This window comes from Pipistrellus hanaki, assembly GCF_964339955.1.
Source record: "Pipistrellus hanaki genome assembly, chromosome: 2".
Lineage (NCBI taxonomy): Eukaryota > Metazoa > Chordata > Mammalia > Chiroptera > Vespertilionidae > Pipistrellus > Pipistrellus hanaki.
In genome coordinates, this window is record NC_140504.1 from 50066243 (window position 1) to 50084452 (window position 18210).

The window sequence follows — 18210 nt, forward strand, 5'->3', positions numbered from 1 at the left end:
AATTTCCAGTCAGTCAACTTTCCTGGAGTTCTGGATGATGTCCACTTTATATTTTAGTTGTATTTTTTGAAATTGTTGTGTGAGGCTGCAGTTAGGCGTTTACCTATGCCGCCATCTTGGTTTCTCCTCTATAACCAGATTTTCTAATCCTAGCAAAGACCACAATGAAATAGCCCAGATATGATGCCATTAAAGTTGTGATGAGATTGTAACAAATTTGCCCAAGATGTTCATAAAGTTCTAACTGTGCTGTAGAGAAACATAAGAGGATATCATTGAATCATGTAAAAATATGACTTTTAAGCATAACCTCTGCTTTTTATTTTCTAACTGATGAGAACTAATACTTGCCTCATAATAAGGCATATTTGGCATCTCTGTAATTGCTGCTACGTGTAAGTGGAAATAAGGAATAGAGGTTATGATACATTCATAGCTTTCATAGAAAAATTTATTTTCTGAGATATCAAGTGGCCATTATTCAGTACAAATTCTAATATTATAAACAAAATAAGACATGGATTTTTTTCTTAATTGCCTATTTCCAACACTGCTTCAGAACTCATTTGTCAACATCCCCATCATTGAGTCCCTAGGTCTTTCTAGTTTACATTGTTTTCCACTTTAGCGGTAGTTCACAAGAGACTAGATCTTGTTAAAGTATTTGCTTTACTCTATAGTCAAAAAGGCTCAATGGCACATTCTCTTGAAATGTACCTCTAAATTTTTTTTTTTCATTTCAGAATTACACCATATTTATGGTAGTCTGAATTTTCATACTCTAATGCAGAACACTTAAAATTAACATGCAGTTAAATTTTTTCAGTCCATGAAGTATTTGCTATAAACCCTTATACCTATTATCTTCTTCCTCTAAGGAATCTAGAAATTTCTTGAAGGCCCTTGCTTTCTGAAAAGGAATAGTAATCTTACGACAGGCCATTTGTCTCTTCTTCCTGTCTCTCCAAAGTACTGGGGAGTGGTCAAAGTCCTAACTGTACTTACTAGTCCTCCTCTGACATCACACTAGCAGGAAGGTGGAGGACACCTCTCCACATGGTGGTGAGGGAGCCACATTACCTTCTGGCAGGCATGGAAGTCCTGGTTCCCTACATGGCCTTTTTTTTTTTTTTTTTTTTTTTTTAATATATTTTATTGATTTTGTACAGAGAGGAAGGGAGAGAGATAGAGAGTTAGAAACATCAATGAGAGAGAGTCATCGATCAGCTGCCTCTTGCTCACCCCCTACTGGGAATATGCCCGCAACCAAGGTACATACCCTTGACCGGAATCGAACCCAGGACCTTTCAGTCCGCAGACCGACGCTCTATCCACTGAGCCAAACCGGTTTCGGCCTACTTGGCCTTTTTTGATACCACACCAATGGAGTCTGAGGAGGAGCCATCAAAATGCCAAGTTGCAGCCTTACAAAGGTGGAAGTTTGGCTTCTCATTCAGCTTTTGCTGGCAAAGGTCGGGGGTGAGGTGTTTGGCTGGAGGAGAGCAGTTATTGTCTAAAAGTTTTCTGTCTTAAGTTGCCCCTTTCCTGGTATCGGTATTCCTTTGGCATTTCTGGGTTGCTAACTTGGAAATATCAACTCCAAGTCTAGAATGAGTGCGGCAAATAGAGCCCAGGGAACTGATCACTATCCTAAAGTCCCTCGTCATCTTTTTAACCCTTCAGAGTCTTCTTCTGTATTGGCCATGGTTTTTAGTTGTACTTAGCAGGAGGAATAGGAAAAAGCACACATGCTCTATCTTCCCAGAAGCAGAAGGCTCAGATTGGGATTTAAAATTATATAAATTCACCCAGCTGGTGTGGCTCAGATGGTTGAGTGTCAACCTATGAACTATGAGTTCAAGTTTCTATTCCTGGTCATGGCACATGCCAGGGCTGTGGGCTCAATCTCTAGTAAGGGTTGTGTAGGAGGCAGTTGATCTCATCATTGATGTTTCTATCTCTTCCTCTTCCTTCCTCTCTGAAATCAATAAAGATATATTTAAAAAAATAAAAATACTAGTAAAATTGTATACATTCGCTAACTTTGATAAAAAACTAAAATTTAAAAATTTTTAAAGAAAACCTACAACTTATATTAAAAACTAAATGACTACAGAATGAAAAACATTATAAAACATTCTCTCTTTTTTTTTTTTTTTTTATCTCCCTGGGTTACATAATTTGGTTAATAGCCAAAGAATGATTTTTATTGCATTCTCTTTTAATAAAATTGTCATGGTAATGATGTAATGGTTGCAACATAAAGGAAGTACCTTAAAGTATAGAGTGTGTTTTAAATGTGGCCAATTTAAAGAAAGTTTCAAAAGTGTAACAGATTTCTATCAGTTATCAAAGTATCTTCATTTAATGGGCAATTATGTTTTCTCTTATTTGTTAGCTTGTGTCCTTACCATTTCTTTATTTGTTGAAGGATATTTATTCCTATAATACTCTTTTAAAGTTTACATTGCTCAGTGTAAAAATTTCTTACAGCATGTTTATCATAATCTTGAGCCCTTTTATCATTCATAGCAGTGACTGTTCTCATAGAAAGTGATAGTACTGTATCTGTGAGTATTGCATAATGGGTTTTATTTGGTAAGGATGATGTCATTGGGATAGCCTGAAGGAATTATTAGAAGAACATAAGACTTTTGACTGCTAGCATTTATTAAATGCCATTGCGTTGAAAACATTAATTTGTGTTTGCACTGAAGTGAACCTAGGTTTTCCTGGCTTAACACTAGAGATTTGAAACAAATTCTGTCACAGTTGAATAGAATTAAGTATTACATATTTTTCTCTCTGGGAAAGAGAAATGGAATTAGGAAGAAGTTAATAAATAAATGACATTCTTTGTTACACAGTTTGAGACTAACTTTTGAGAATTGGCTTACAAGAATACTTTGAATTTTTGTTTCTGTAATTTCTGTATTATTTAATTTATTGCTGATGTATAAGATACGTTTATTAAGAAAAGTCCATCATTTTAGAGATATATTTAAGGTATATATCAATAAAAAGAGGCAGCTTACATTACTTTTTACTTTGCATACTATACATCTAGTTTTTTAAAATTGTGGTAAAATCCATATAACAGCTTACTGTTTTAACCATTTTTAAGTATAAATTCAGTGGCATTAAGTACACTCATATTTTTGTGCAACCAGTACCTATACATCTCCAAACTTACTATCCAGTTAGCTCCTCCAATAAGCTAACCATTTTACTGGTAAATGGTTAGCCCCTGGTAACCATTTTACTTTCTGACTCCTTGAATTGGACTATTCTATATACATTATACAAAATTTGTCCTTTTGTGTCTGGCCTGTTTCATTTAGCACAGTGTTTTCAAGGTTCATCCAGATTGCAGCATGTATTAGAATTGTATTCCTTTTTTAAGGCTGAATATTATTTTGTTATATGCATATAACACATTTTGTTTATTCATCTGTTAATGACTATTTGGGTTGTTTCCACCTTTTGTCTATTATGAATAATGCTGTTATGCGTATTAGAACAAATAACTTTTCCAGTCCTGCTTTCAGTTCTTTTGGGTATGTATTCAGAAATGTAATTGCTGGATTATAAACATAATTTTAGGTTTTCTACAGCAGCTATACTGTTTACATTCTCACCAGCAATGCACAAGGATTCCAATTAATCCATATTCTCACCAATATTTGTTATTTTCTGGCTTAAAAAAAAAAACACAGTAGCCATCTTAATTGATGTGAAGTGGTATCCCATTGTGGTTTTTATTTGCATTTTTTTAATGATAGTTATGTTGAGTGTCTTTTCATGTGCTTATTGGCAATTTGTATTTCTTTGGAAAAAAAATGTTCATTCAAGACCTTTGTCCATTTTTTAATTGTGCTTGGTTTTGGGTATTTTTATTTTTTTTTTTTTTTTTTTTTATTTTTATTTTTTTTTTATTTTATTTTATTTTATTTTATTTATTTATTTTTTTTAATATATTTTATTGATTTTTTTTTTTACCCCCTCCCTCCCTCCCACACATCCCCTCCCTCCCCAGAGTTTTGTGTCCATTGGTTGCACTTATATGCATGTATACAAGTCCTTCGGTTGATCTATTATCTCCCCCAGATCTTCCTCCCGTCCCCACTGTAACTTGACAGTCTACTTGTTGATATACTGTCTCTATATCTATCTTATGGTTCACCAGTTTATAATGTTCTTTATTATCCACAAATGAGTGAGGTCATGTGGTGTTTCTCTTTCATTGATTGGCTTATTTCACTCAGCATGATGTTCTCCAATTCCATCCAGGATGCTGCAAATGATGAGAAATCCTTCTTTTTTATGGCAGCATAGTATTCCATTGTGTAGATGTACCATAGTTTTTGGATCCAATCATCTGCTGACGGACACTTAGGCTGTTTCCAAATTCTGGCTATTGTAGATTGTGCTGCTATGAACATAGGGGTGCATATATCCTTTCTGATTGGTGTTTCAAGTTTCTTGGGATATATTCCTAGAAGTGGGATTACTGGGTCAAATGGGAGTTCCATTTTCAGTTTTTTGAGGAAACTCCACACTGTTCTCCACAGTGGTTGCACCAGTCTACATTCCCACCAGCAGTGCGCGAGGGTTCCTTTTTCTCCGCAACCTCGCCAACACTTGTCGTTTGTTGATTTGTTGATGTTGGCCATTCTGACAGGTGTGAGATGGTACCGCATTGTTGTTTTGATTTGCATCTCTCGGATAATTAGTGACTTTGAGCATGTTTTCATGTGCTTTTTGGCCTTCCTTCTGTCTTCTTTTGAAAATATTCTATTTAGGTCCATTGCCCATTTTTTAATTGGATCATTCATCTTCCTTTTATTTAGTTGTATAAGCTGTTTGTAGATGTTGGAGATTAAACCTTTATCAGTGGTAACATTTGCAAATATGTTCTCCCACACAGTGGGCTTTCTTGTTGTTTTGTTGATGGTTTCTTTTGCTGTAAAAAAGCTTTTTATTTTGATGTAGTCCCATTTGTTTATTTTCTCTTTAGCTTCCATTGCACTAGGGGTAGTATCAGTGAAGAAGTTTTTTTGGCATACGTCTGAGATTTTGTTGCCTGTGGATGCTTCAAGTATTTTTATGGTTTCCCGTCTGATGTTTAAGTCCTGTATCCATTTTGAGTTTATTTTTGTGTATGGTGTAAGTTGGTGATCTAGTTTCATTCTTTTGCATGTATCTGTCCAATTTTCCCAACACCATTTATTGAAGAGACTGTCTTGACTCCATTGTATATTAGTGCCTCCTTTGTCAAATATTAATTGAGCATAGTGATTTGGGTTGATATCTGGGTTCTCAATTTGATTCCATTGATCTATATGTCTGTTTTTGTGCCAGTACCAGGCTGTTTTGAGAACAGTGGCTTTGTAATACAGTTTGAAGTCTGGTATTGAGATACCTCCTACTTTACTCTTCTTTCTCAGGATTGCTGTGGCTATTCGGGGTCTTTTATTGTTCCAAATGAACTTTTGGAGAGTTCTTTCTAGGTCAGTGAAATATGCCGTTGGTATTTTAATGGGGAGTGCATTGAACTTATAGATTGCTTTAGGAAGTATGGACATTTTGATGATGTTGATTCTACCAATCCATGAACATGGTATGTTCTTCCATCTGTTTACATCTTCCTCTATTTCTTTTTTCAGTGTCGTGTAGTTTTCCGCAAATAGGTCCTTTACTTCCTTAGTTAAGTTTATTCCTAGGTATCTTAATTTTTTTGGTGCGATCGTAAATGGAATTGCTTTTTTAGTCTCTGTTTCTATAAACTCACTGTTGGTGTATAGAAATGCCATAGATTTCTTGGTGTTAATTTTGTATCCTGCTACATTGCCAAATTCATTTATTAAGCCAATTAGTTTTTTAATGGAGTCTTTTGGGTTTTTTATATACAATATCATGTCGTCTGCAAATAAGGATAACTTTACTTCTTCTTTTCCAATTTGGATGCCTTTTATTTCCTCCTCTTGTCTAATTGCAATGGCTAGTACTTCCAGTACTATGTCAAAGAGGAGTGGCGATAGTGGGCATCCCTGTCTTGTTCCTGTTCTTAGAGGGAATGGTTTTAGTTTTTGCCCATTGAGTATGATGTTTGCTGTGGGTTTATCATATATAGCTTTTATTACGTTGAGGTATGATCCTTGTACTCCCACCTTGTTAAGAGTTTTTATCAGGAAAGGGTGTTGGATTTTATCAAATGCTTTTTCTGCATCAATTGATATGACTATATGATTTTTATCTTTCAACTTGTTTATGTGATGTATCACGTTTATTGATTTGCGGATATTGTACCAACCTTGCATTCCTGGTATAAATCCTACTTGGTCATGGTGTATGATCTTTGTGATGCTCTGCTGGAGCCGATTTGCTAGAATTTTGTTGAGGATTTTGGCATCTATGTTCATGAGGGATATTGGCCTGTAATTCTCTTTCATTGAGTTGTCTTTATCGGGTTTTGGTATTAGGGTGATGCTGGCTTCATAGAAGGAGTTTGGAAGTGTTCCTTCCTCTTGAATTTTTTGGAATAGTCTGAGGAGGATAGGTTTTAGTTCTTCCTTGAATGTTTGGTAAAACTCTCCTGTGAAGCCATCTGGCCCTGGGCTTTTGTTTGCTGGAAGCTTTTTGATGACTGTTTCAATTTCTTCCCAAGTCACTGGTCTATTGAGATTTTTAGATTCTTCCTGATTGAGTTTTGGAAGTTTGTATTTTTCTAGGAATATGTCCATTTCCTCCAGGTTGTTCAGTTTGTTGGAATAGAGTTGTTCGTAGTATTTTGTAACAATCCGTTGTATTTCGGTGGGGTCTGTTGTTATTTCACCTCTTTCATTTCTGATTTTGTTTATTTGGGTCCTCTCTCTTTGTTTCTTGGTTAGCCTGGCTAGAGGTCCATCTATCTTGTTTATTCTTTCAAAGAACCAGCTCTTGGTTTTGTTGATCTTATGTATTGTTTTTTTGGTCTCTATGTCGTTTATCTCTGCTCTGATTTTTGTTATTTCCTTCCTTCTGCTTACACTGGGTTTTTCTTGTTGCTCCTTTTCTAACTCTTTGAGTTGTAGAGTTAGATCATCTGTTACTATTTTTTCTAGTTTTTTGCAATAGGCTTGTAAGGATATGAACTTCCCTCTCAAAACTGCTTTTGCTGTGTCCCAAAGATTTTGGATTGTTGTGCTTTCATTGTCATTTGTTTCCAGGATGTTTTTAATTTCTTCCTTGATTTCTCTGGTAACCCAGTCCTTGTTTAATAGCAAGCTGTTTAGTCTCCATGTGTTTGATTTCTTTGGATTATTTTTATTGTAGTTAATTTCCAGTTTTATGCCATTATGGTCTGAGAAGATACTTGATATGATTTCTATCTTCTTGAATTTGAAGAGACTTTGCCTATGTCCCAAAATGTGGTCTATCTTTGAGAATGTCCCATGTGCACTTGAGAAGAATGTATATTCTGTGGCTTTGGGGTGGAGTGTCCTGAAGATGTCAATTAATTCCATCTGGTCTAGTGAGTCATTTAGGATTGATATTTCTTTGCTGATTTTTTGTTTAGATGATTTGTCGAAGGGTGACAGTGGGGTATTAAAATCTCCTACTATGATTGTATTGCTATTAATCTCTCCCTTAATGTCCTCTAGCAGTTTTTTAATGTATTTGGTTGCTCCTGTATTGGGTGCATATATATTTACCAGGGTTATTTCTTCTTGTTGGATTGTTCCCTTTAGTATTATGAAGTGGCCTTCATTATCTCTTGTTATGTCCTTCACTCTGAGATCTAATTTGTCAGATATAAGTATTGCTACCCCAGCTTTTTTTTCATTTCCATTTGCCTGGAAAACTTTTTTCCATCCCTTCACCCTCAGTCTGTGTGCATCTCTTTTTCTGAGGTGGGTTTCTTGTAGACAACAGATGTATGGGTCTTGTTTTCTTATCCAATCTGTTACCCTATGTCTTTTGATTGGAGCATTTAATCCATTTACATTTAAGGTTATTATTGATAGGTACTCATTTGACGCCATTTTTATTCTATACCCGTGTTCCTTCTTCACTTCTTATTTCTTTATTTTTACAGTAGACCCTTTAGCATTTCTTGCATTGCTGGTTTGGTGGAGATAAATTCCTTCAGTCTTTTTTTGTCTGTGAAGCTCCTGATTTCCCCTTCAATTTTGATTGATAGCCTTGCTGGGTACAGTATTCTTGGATTCAGACCCTTCCTTTGCATGACTTTGTATATTTCATCCCATTCCCTTCTGGCCTGATAAGTTTCTGTTGAGAAATCAGTTGCTAGTCTGATGGGGGTTCCTTTGTATGTAACTTTCTGTCTCTCTCTGGCTGCTTTTAAGATTCTTACTTTGTCGTTGTTGTTTGCCAATTTAATTATAATGTGCCTTGGAGTCTGTCTTCTGGGATTCATTTTGCTTGGGACTCTGCGGGCATCTTGGATTTGTGTGGGTTTTTTCTTTTCTATTTCAGGAAAGTTTTCTGTCATTATTTCTTGAAATACTTTTTCCATGTCTACCTCAGTTTCCTTTCCTTCTGGAACCCCTATTATTCGAATATTATTTTGTTTTGTTTTGTCCCAAAGCTCCCGTAGGCTCTCCTCCTGCTTTTTAATCTTTTTTTCTAGAAGTTGCTCTACTTGGGTATTTTTTTCCATCTTATCTTCTAGCTCACTGATGCGGTCCTCTGCTTCATCTAGTCTACTCTTGATGCTTTCTATTGAGTTCTTCATGGTAGCGATGTCACTTTTCATTTCTTCTTGGTTCTTCTTCAGTTCCTCATGGCTCTCCTTCATTTCCTCATGGTTCTTTCTCATTTCTTCTTGGCTTTTGTCAAATTTCTCTTCCATTCTTTTTAGCCATGCTATGATCATTACTCTGAATTCTTGCTCTGGCAGGCTGCTTACCTCTGGCTCGTTTACTTCCTTTTCTGGTGATGCCTGCTTTTCTTTCAAGTGCGGACTATGTTTTTGTCTCCCCATGGCCTCTCTTTTCAGGATGTCTGGTTATGTGGTATTCCTTCTCCTGCGTTGATTTTGAGGTACAAAATACAACACTACCAGGTACAACACAAGCGGCACTTAACAGGAATGTATTTACAATATTAATAACCTCTAATAAAGGTGACCACTAGAGAAAGGCAACTTAGGGGATAGGAGAGAAGGAATAAAGGTAAAAATAAAATAAAGAAAAATTAAAAAAAAAAAAAATTAAAATTAAAAAAAAAATTAAGTAAATTAAAAAAAAAAGAGGGATAAAGAGATAGAAAAAGAAGAAGAAGAAAAAAGTAATGACAAAATGAAGTTGGAAAACAGGGAAAAAAAGAAGAGGGAGAGAGAGAGAGAGAGAAAGAGAGAGAAGAAGCAAACTAAAAGAGAAATGGGAAACAAACTATATATATATGGAGAAAATTGCCATAGAAAAACCTCTGGACCCAGCCAATGCCAGTAACAATACTTGGAGATTAATACAAACTACAATATCCACTATTATTAAGTAAGGCTATGATATACAGAAGTAAAATAAACAAACAAAAACAGAGGATTTAAAAAAAAATACAAAGCAACAATAACAATACAGGAATAAGCATAACAATTTCACTAAAAGGCATAAAAATTCACAATAATCAACCTTCACACATACAATGCGAAAAGGATAGAGGGGAGAATGGATTTTTTTTTTTTTTTTTAACTAGTTAATATAGTGCAGAGATTGGTATTTATACACTTGGATCAGGGGTTGGAACTTAGGTCTATAAGTATAGTGAGAGCTTTAGCAGGGGGTATAGAGAGAGAATAGAGGAAAAACTAAAGCCGGAAAGGGATAGGATAAACTGTAGACTAAAGGGTAAAGTTTAGTAAGAGAGTGATAGTGTAAAGGTTGAGTTGAGATAGGGTTGAATGATGCTATAGTAGAGATTAAAATAGAATGAAAGTTACTCCCAATGTAAAATAAAGAAAAAATAAAATGGTACTAGAGAGAGAAAAAAAAGAAAAGAAAGAAAGAAAAAAAAAATAAATAAAATTTTTTTTTTTAAAAAATTGCAAAATAGCAGTAGTAATAGTGATAGAGATTGAAAAATGTAGTAATTGAAAAGGTAAAATCAAGTAAGGAAAAAAGAAAAAAAATTGTTTCTTAAGTAAAAGATATGAAAAATGAAAATTAAATAAAAGATGTAAAAAATGAAAATAAAGTAAAGTATAGCAAAATTAGCATAAAAATGACCAGTACTGGTCACTCACTTCCTCAGTTAATGTATTTGGCACTTCTGATTCTCGGACCAGACAGTCTTGCAGTTCCCAGCTTTCCACTGCACCTCAGTTTTGTAAGGTAATCCTTAATTTTTAGTAGACTATATCTTAGATATTTGTGTCCATTTATTTTTGATTAATTAAAAGACAAAAGAAAAGAAAGGAAAAAAAAAGAAAAAAAAAAAAAAAGAAGGGCAGTTTGTAATTCAGCTCTTAGGTGTCAGTGTTTCCGGTTTGACCTCCCAGTCTTTTTGGTTGCTCCGGCCTTCTTTCTCTATGGCTCTAGCTGGCAGGGTGCCAGCTGGCTCCCAGACTATCTCTTCTGGCTCCGATCCCTTGTTTCCAGGGAGGCACTTTCTCCCTGCAAATTCCCCGGATATGCCCAACTAGGCTGATCTTCCCTAGTATTCCGAAGCTAGGGGGTGAAGGGGATCAGGCGCCGAGGTGTCCAGATGTTCCGCCCTTGGCGGGACAGCCGCGATTCTTAGCACTCTGTCCCGTGTCCCCTGGCTTTAAAAAAAAAAAAAAAAAAAAAAAAAAAAAAAAAAAAAAAAAAAAAAAAAAAAAAAAAAATTCCCGCTTCTGGGGAAGCTTATGCCAAACCCAGCACTAGATGTCGCTGCAGCCTTCTTAGGGCTCAGCTTTGCGGGCGCTGCATGGAGGCAGGGCCGGAACTCCCCGGCTACTGTGGCTGCCGGCACCGCGGGACCGCGATCTCTCAGGCTTTCCTCGCAAATTCTGACCTTTCCGTGGGTGACCGAAGAACTCCTTTGAATCCACACGCCAGCGCCAACTCGGGCGTCTCAGCTACTGGATGGACCTCTCCGCTGTGGGCTTTCCCGGCCTCAGAGAAGCCACTCCTTTCTCACAGCGCCGCCGCCGCTGCTTCTGCCGCCGCCGCAGCCGCCGCGGCCGCCGCTGTGGCTGTGTTGGCCACCGGCTGGAAATCCTGTCCAGCGGATCGCTGCCTAGCTTCCTTGAAACCTCTGCTGCCCCTCAGCTGCCAATCAACCCTCCCTGAGCGACTCAGATGTTACTTTTATCTGTTCTGGGACCAGAGTCAGAACAAGTCCGACTGTTCGGTCGCCATCTTCAAGCTCCGCCCCCCGGTTTTGGGTATTTTTAAAAATGCATATATATTCTGGATATTAATCCGTTATTAGGTTATCCATTTTATTTTTAATTTGTTGCAGAAGGTTGTTATTGGTGTGGGTATAATCTGACCTATACTGTATTTATGTTTCCTACATTTCCTCTTTAGGATTCTTTCTTATTCCCTTCATGAAGCACACATTTTAAAAATTACCTCCCAAATAAAATTCACTTATTTAGAAACTAGAGGCCGGGTGCACAAAATTAGTGCACGGGGGTGGGGGATGGGGCCCTCAGCCTAGCCTGAACTGTTTCTAATCTGGGTCCCCTTGAATATCCCTCTCACAATCCCAGACTGCTGGCTCCTTATCGCTCAGCTGCCTGGTTGCCTCTAACTGCCCTGCCCTGCTGGCCTGATCATCCCTCATTGTCCCTGTGTGCTGGCCTGGCCACCCCTCACTGCCCCTACCCCCCCCTCCCCCCGCCAGCCTAATCGCCCCCAACTGCCCCCCCGCTGGTCTGGTCACTCTTAACTGTACCCCAGCCTGGTTGCCACTTACTGCCCCCCTTGCCAGCCTGGTCATCCCAACTGCCCCCCTCTGCCGGCCTGGTCGCCCCCAGCTGTCCCCTTTGCTGACCTGGTCACCTCTTACAGCCTCCCCCCACCAACCTGGTCGCCCCATGCAGCGTGCTTGTTCACTTGTTTGGTCATCCCTCACTAACGCCCCTGCCAGCCTGGTCGTAGGCAGCCATCTTGTGAGGGGGTGAGGATTAATTTGCATATTACCTCTTTATTATATAGGATAATTAACTTTCCAATTTTTTTTAAAAATATATTTTATTGACTTTTGTACAGAGAGGAAGGGAGAGAGAGAGTTAGAAACATCGATGAGAGAAAGTCATAGATCAGCTGCCTCTTGCACACCCCCCACTGGGGATATGCCCGCAACCAAGGCACATGCCCTTGACCGGAATCGAACCCGGGGCCCCTCAGTCCCCAAGCCGACGCTCTATCCATTGAGCCAAACCGGTCCCGGCTAACTTTCCAATTTTTAATAAAAAACATAAAATTTGACTATCATGAAATATCCGATGTTAGCTTACTGAGTTAATTTTAACAAATAAGCTTGACCTATTCAGGGATTAGATGTTGAAGGTAAAAGCTCTTGGTTTCAAGGAACTTAAAATCTAATGAAGAATTTTAGTACAATGTGGTACTATAGTAGAATAATAGAAAGGCAGTCAGGGAATCCTTTGAGTGCCTAGACAAGCAAGGGGAGTATAATAAGATTATACTTGAGATGGCTCTTGAATGATGGGCAGGAATTTACCAGGATATTAAGAATGAAAGGCGGGAGGATCCAAGATGACTGCACAGGTAAACACCTAACCGCAGCCGCACACAACAATTTCAATAAAATACAACTAAAATATAAAATGGACATTATCCAGAACTACAGAAAAGTCGACTGACTGGAAATTCTACAACAAGAAGCAAGGAGAAAACCAGAAGGAAGAGCGGAGGAGCTGTAAAAGCCTAAGGTACGAGGACACGCGGCGCGCGCACGGAGGGGACGGAGCCGGAGAGGAGGGCGGCTGAGTGCCTGGCTGGCGTTCCCTAGCGGGAAGGAGATAAAAGCTCCGACTGTGCTGAAACCCAGACCCGACTGCTCTGAACTCCAGTTCTGGACCAGACACTGGGGACCCAGGCTCATCCATATGGAGCTGGGCTGTAAGGTGGAACCCCGAGGGAGCGGCGAAAGGAGGTCCCAGAGGCGCGCACATTGCGTGCAGAGAAGGGACGGTTGGCTGTGCCTCAGGACTGCCCTGGCAGGAAGAAGACAGGGGCTCCAGACTGCTCTGAACGCCACCTCCAATCCCACTTCCAACTGAACTGAACTCCAGTTCCGGGCCCATTGGGGGAGAGACTAGACTGTTTGGTAGCAGGCGAAACTCGAGGGCACCTCACTCTCAGAGGTGCTTGCAGCGAGTACTGAAGGACCCTGAGACTCAGGAGCCGCATAGGGCATGGCTGATGGAAGCCAAGGCTGTAGGCTCCACCCTGAAATTCCGCCCCATCAGGGAAGCTGCGATAATGCTGAGACAACGAAATAGATCACAAACGAAAGAAATGGAGGACAAAAAGCGACTGGATATAGAGTTCAAAACCACACTTACAAGGTTGTTCAAGAATCTCCTAGAAAAGGCCGATAAAAATAAACGAGACCTATTAGGATATGAAAAGGGATCAACTAGAAATAATAAGAAATCAATAAGAAATAATAAGGGATCAACAAGAAATAATAAGGGATCAACAAGAAATAAAGAATACATTGTCTGAAATAAAAAATATTATAAAGAGTCCTAAAAACAGAATGGAAGATTGCAAGAATCAAGTCAAAGATTTGGAACATAAAGAGCCAGAAGACACTCCTCCGCAGAAGCAAGAAGGCAAGAGAATCCAGAAAGCTGAAGATAATGTAAGAAACCTCTGGGACAACTTCAAGCGAACCAATATCAGAATTATGGGGGTCCCAGAAGAAGAGAGAGAGCAAGATACCGAAAACATACTGAAAGAAATAGTGACAGAAAACTTCCCCCATCTGGTGAAAGAATTAGACTTACAAGTCCAGGAAGCGCACAGAACTCCAAACAAAAGGAATCCAAAGAGGACCACACCAAGACACATCATAATTAAAATTCCAAGAGCAAAAGACAAAGAGAGAATATTAAAAGCAGCAAGAGCAAAGAAGGTAGTTACCTATAAAGGAGCACCTATACGATTGTCAGCTGATTTCTCAACAGAAACCATGCAGGCCAGACGGGAATGGCAAGAAATATTCAAGGTGATGAATAGTAAGAACCTACAGCCAAAAATAATCTATCCAGCAAAGCTATCATTCAGAATCGAAGGCCAGATAAAGAGCTTCACTAATAAAAAAAAAGCTAAAAGAGTTCATCACCACCAAACCAGAATTATATGAATTGCTGAAGGGGGTTCTTTTGGAAGAGAAAGTAAATAAAGATAAAAATTATGAACAATAAATATGTAACTATAACAAATAAGTCTAGAAACCAAAAAAATTAAAAAAAAATCTGATGAACAATATTAACTGTTGAATATAATAGAATCAGAGGTATGGAAGGGGAGTGAACTGACAATTCTCGGGGAAAAGGGGAGATGGGGATGTGGGAAGAGACTGAACAAAAACTGTGCACCTATGGATGAGGACAATGATGGGGGGGGAAGGGCAGAGGGTGGGGTGGGAACCTGGTGGAGGGGGCGGAAAAAAAAAGAACATCTGTAATAATATGAACAATAAAGACTTAAAACAAAAAAAAGAAAAAAGAATGAAAGGCTCGCCCTAATGGTTTGGCTCAATGGATAGAACATTGGCCTGTGAACTCAAGGGTTCCAGGTTTGATTCTGGTCAAGGGCATGTACCTTGGTTGTGGGCACATACCCAGTAGGGAGTGTGCAGGAGGCAGCTGATCGATGTTTCTCTCTCATCAATGTTTCTAAAACTCTATCCCTCTCCCTTCCTCTCTGTAAAAAATCAATAAAATATATTTTCTTAAAATGAATGAAAGGGTCACTAAGGTTAAGTAAGAATCACTGGTATATATGATGCTGAAAAACTGGGAGGGAGAGAAAGTCAGCCCCTGTGAATGATTAGTAGTAAGCTGAGCAGATGTCCTAAAAAAATGTTTTTATATATGACACACAGGCAGTCTTCGGGTTATGTCAGACTCGACATACATCGTTTCATGGTTACGTCTGCAGGCCGATGCTCTATCCACTGAGCCAAACCGGTCACGGCTCCCATTTATTTATTAAAAAAAGTGTTCCATCATTTTGACATATGTACATATGTGGTTTATATTTTTTATTATTTATTTACCACAAGTAAAGGTCAGGAATTGTTATTTAAAAAAAAATTTTTTTTTTTACTGTTTCACTTCATTACTGCTATGTATGTGCTCTATGTAAGTGATGTAGGAGCTTATGTAGGAGGATTCTGACTTCAAAAATCGTGTTACACTGCACCATAGAAACGGATCTCTGACATAACCTGAGGACCTACTGTACATTTGTTTTTTTTTGTGTGTGGGTGTTTTTTTTTGCACTTTTGGATGTGTGTGTTATTGTCCAAAAATTGTTATAGAAAATTATTTCATTATTAGAACAAGTGATATAATTCATTTGAAGATATATGCATTCATAATGTTATTTCCATTTTATGAAAATAAAGTTACCCGCCAGAATCCAAACTCAGATGTTTTAACTCTGAAGCTTATGCTTGCAGCTAAATATTTTTGAAGCTCCACAATTTCCTGATGTGAAGACATATTGGTTTAGCATAGCACAGTCACCTTTACCAGATGATAAGTCTTCTATTTCTAGTTTGAAAGTTGAACCATTTATCAACATCCAAGGATGATCACTTACGAAAAACTCCAATCCATGGTGGAGGAAATATGGAATCAGAAATTCCCACATTGACAAACTAACATAACAAAGCTTTCCTACTGTACATTTGTATATCCTACCTAATAAAATAGTAGTATGTAAATTAACCATCACCCCACTACACCACCAGCCATGCCCACCAGCCAATCAGAGCTAGTATGCAAATTAACCCCAACCAAGATGGCTGTCACCACAGAGAGCAGGAGGGAGGCTTGGGTTTCCCCAGCAATGGAGGAAGCCAAGCTTTCCATACACCCTGGCCGGCCTAGGCATCCACTCAAGGCTACAAAGTTTCAATTATAGAAGATAAATCCCAAGAAAAATGGCGGCAGCCACTGAGCTAGAGAGAGCAGCTAGGGTTGCCCCCGGTGACAGAGGAAGCCAAGCTTTCCACCTGCCCTGGCTGGTCTAGGCATCCACTCCAGGCTACAAAGTTTCAATTATAGAGGGTATAGGCCAGGCTGAGGGCATCGCCCCTACCCCTGTGCACAAATTTCGTGCACTGGGCCTCTAATAAAATCATAAAGTTATTGAACAGGTAATGGGACAGATAGATTTAGGAAAAAAGTACTTCTTACCTGCAAAAAAAAGCAAAGTAATTGAAAGCATCTCACCAAAAGTTCTAGAGGAGATTCTCAGATGTTCTAGATATTAAGACAGTATAAATGGTAGAAGTAGCACTAAAGGCTATATCATATGTCCCATTTAAGATAAAAGTTTGCTCTAAATTGTATTGTTTCAGGGTTTGGTTTTGCAAACCTTATTGTCAGAGTGTGAGATGAGCAGTGTTCCAAGATGAAAGAAAATATTGTGAGAATTGGATCACAGTTTAGGATGGTCTTTATAGACTCTAAAATTAAGTTTGTTTTCCAATATTCTGAGAAATCAGAATCCATTCTAGGCAGAAGTTCATGTTCTTTCTTGTGTGAGCAAAGAGGGTCTTTTAAGTTGTTTGGCACTATTTCCTTTCTCTGCATTATTTGAAAAAGGAAAATATGTAATGTATTTGATATCTGAAAATAAGAGGGGGGAATTAAATTAGATGGAATATTGCTGGAATGTGTATATGCATACCCTTTTTCATCATTAAGATCTAAGATTAATATTTAGGGATCTTTGTTGTCATATATATTTTAACTTCAACTAACATAGTTCACTTCAGAGCACCGCATATATTCATGGTGATTTAAATCCTTTAGGTGCTCTTTCATATTACTGCCCAAGCTGAACTAGGGTGCCTTTTCTCCAGCCTTTAATAGCAATTTTTCCACTGTCTTCCGGCCTCCACTAACAGGTCTGGGAGGTCCCTTAAGGCCATTGTCTGCTGCCTCATTTTAAAAATAGCAGATGTTTTGGGTTTTTATTAAAGCAGAACTTCATTTCCAGGTACCAATTTGTTTTGCTTTTCTATTGCATGTAACAGACCACTACAAAGCTTAGTGGTTTACAAAAAAACCAAGTCATTTATTCTGAGAATTCAGTCAGGATTGGTGGCTTTCCTTTTTGCTCCTAACCACCACTCCCCAAGTCTGACTTGCCACAGAAGTGTATGTTATATGAAGGTGAGAAATAGATTCCAAAACTGAGGCACAGAAGTTGTAAGATAAGACTGGAACATCTTGTTGTGCCAGAATATAAGGAAATGCTAAAAAAGAAAATGAAAATGGCATATCAAAATGGTACAGGAGCCGGTTTGGCTCAGTGAATAGAGCACCTAGCTGAGGACTGAAAGGTCCCAGGTTCGATTCTGGTCAAGGGCATGTACCTTGGTTGCGGGCACATCCCCACTGCGGGGTGTGCAGAAGGATGTTTCTTTCTCATCGATGTTTCTAACTCTATCCCTCTTCCTCTCTGTAGAAAATCAATAAAATATATTAAAACAATTTTTTTTGAATGTTTATTTTGGATCAATCTCCACAGTAGGAAATCTTGGTAATTCAAACATTCACAAAAATGCCTATTTAAAATTTCAGTAAAATGAGTTGCAAGGATTGATTTTAAACTTTATTTTTTTCTTTCAGATCTGTCACGAAATCGCCTCTCAGAAATTCCCATAGAAACATGTCATTTTGTTTCTCTTGAAAATCTCAACTTATACCAAAATTGTATTCGATATATACCAGAGGCAATTCTAAACCTACAAGCTCTAACATTCTTAAATATTAGGTAAGATGTTGTTGTTGTTGTTTAATATTTGATTTTATGTGACCTTTTCAATTTTCTGCTTCTTACTAAAGTTTACATTATCTTTTAATATCAACAGTTTCTATACATGTTCGTTCTTAGGCTAAATTAACAGTATTTCCTGTGTCCCTCTAGTTTCTCCTCTCTTTGCAATAATTGACAAACTCTAATAGTCAGTAGCCTAGTAGGCTTGCAGTGTTTCTCCAAA

The 18210-nt window shown here is 38.2% G+C and overlaps 1 protein-coding gene across 21 annotated transcripts in view; it reads left to right on the plus strand.

Moving 5' to 3' along the window:
• LRCH3 (leucine rich repeats and calponin homology domain containing 3) overlaps positions 1 to 18210 on the plus strand; it is a 118069-nt gene that overhangs the window by 26037 nt on the left and 73822 nt on the right. For all 21 annotated transcript variants that reach the window (XM_084871589.1, XM_084871573.1, XM_084871590.1 and 18 more), the window contains exon 2: positions 17840 to 17984. In XM_084871589.1, the coding sequence (XP_084727715.1) occupies positions 17840 to 17984 (145 nt within the window). The remainder of the gene's footprint in view (positions 1 to 17839; positions 17985 to 18210) is intronic.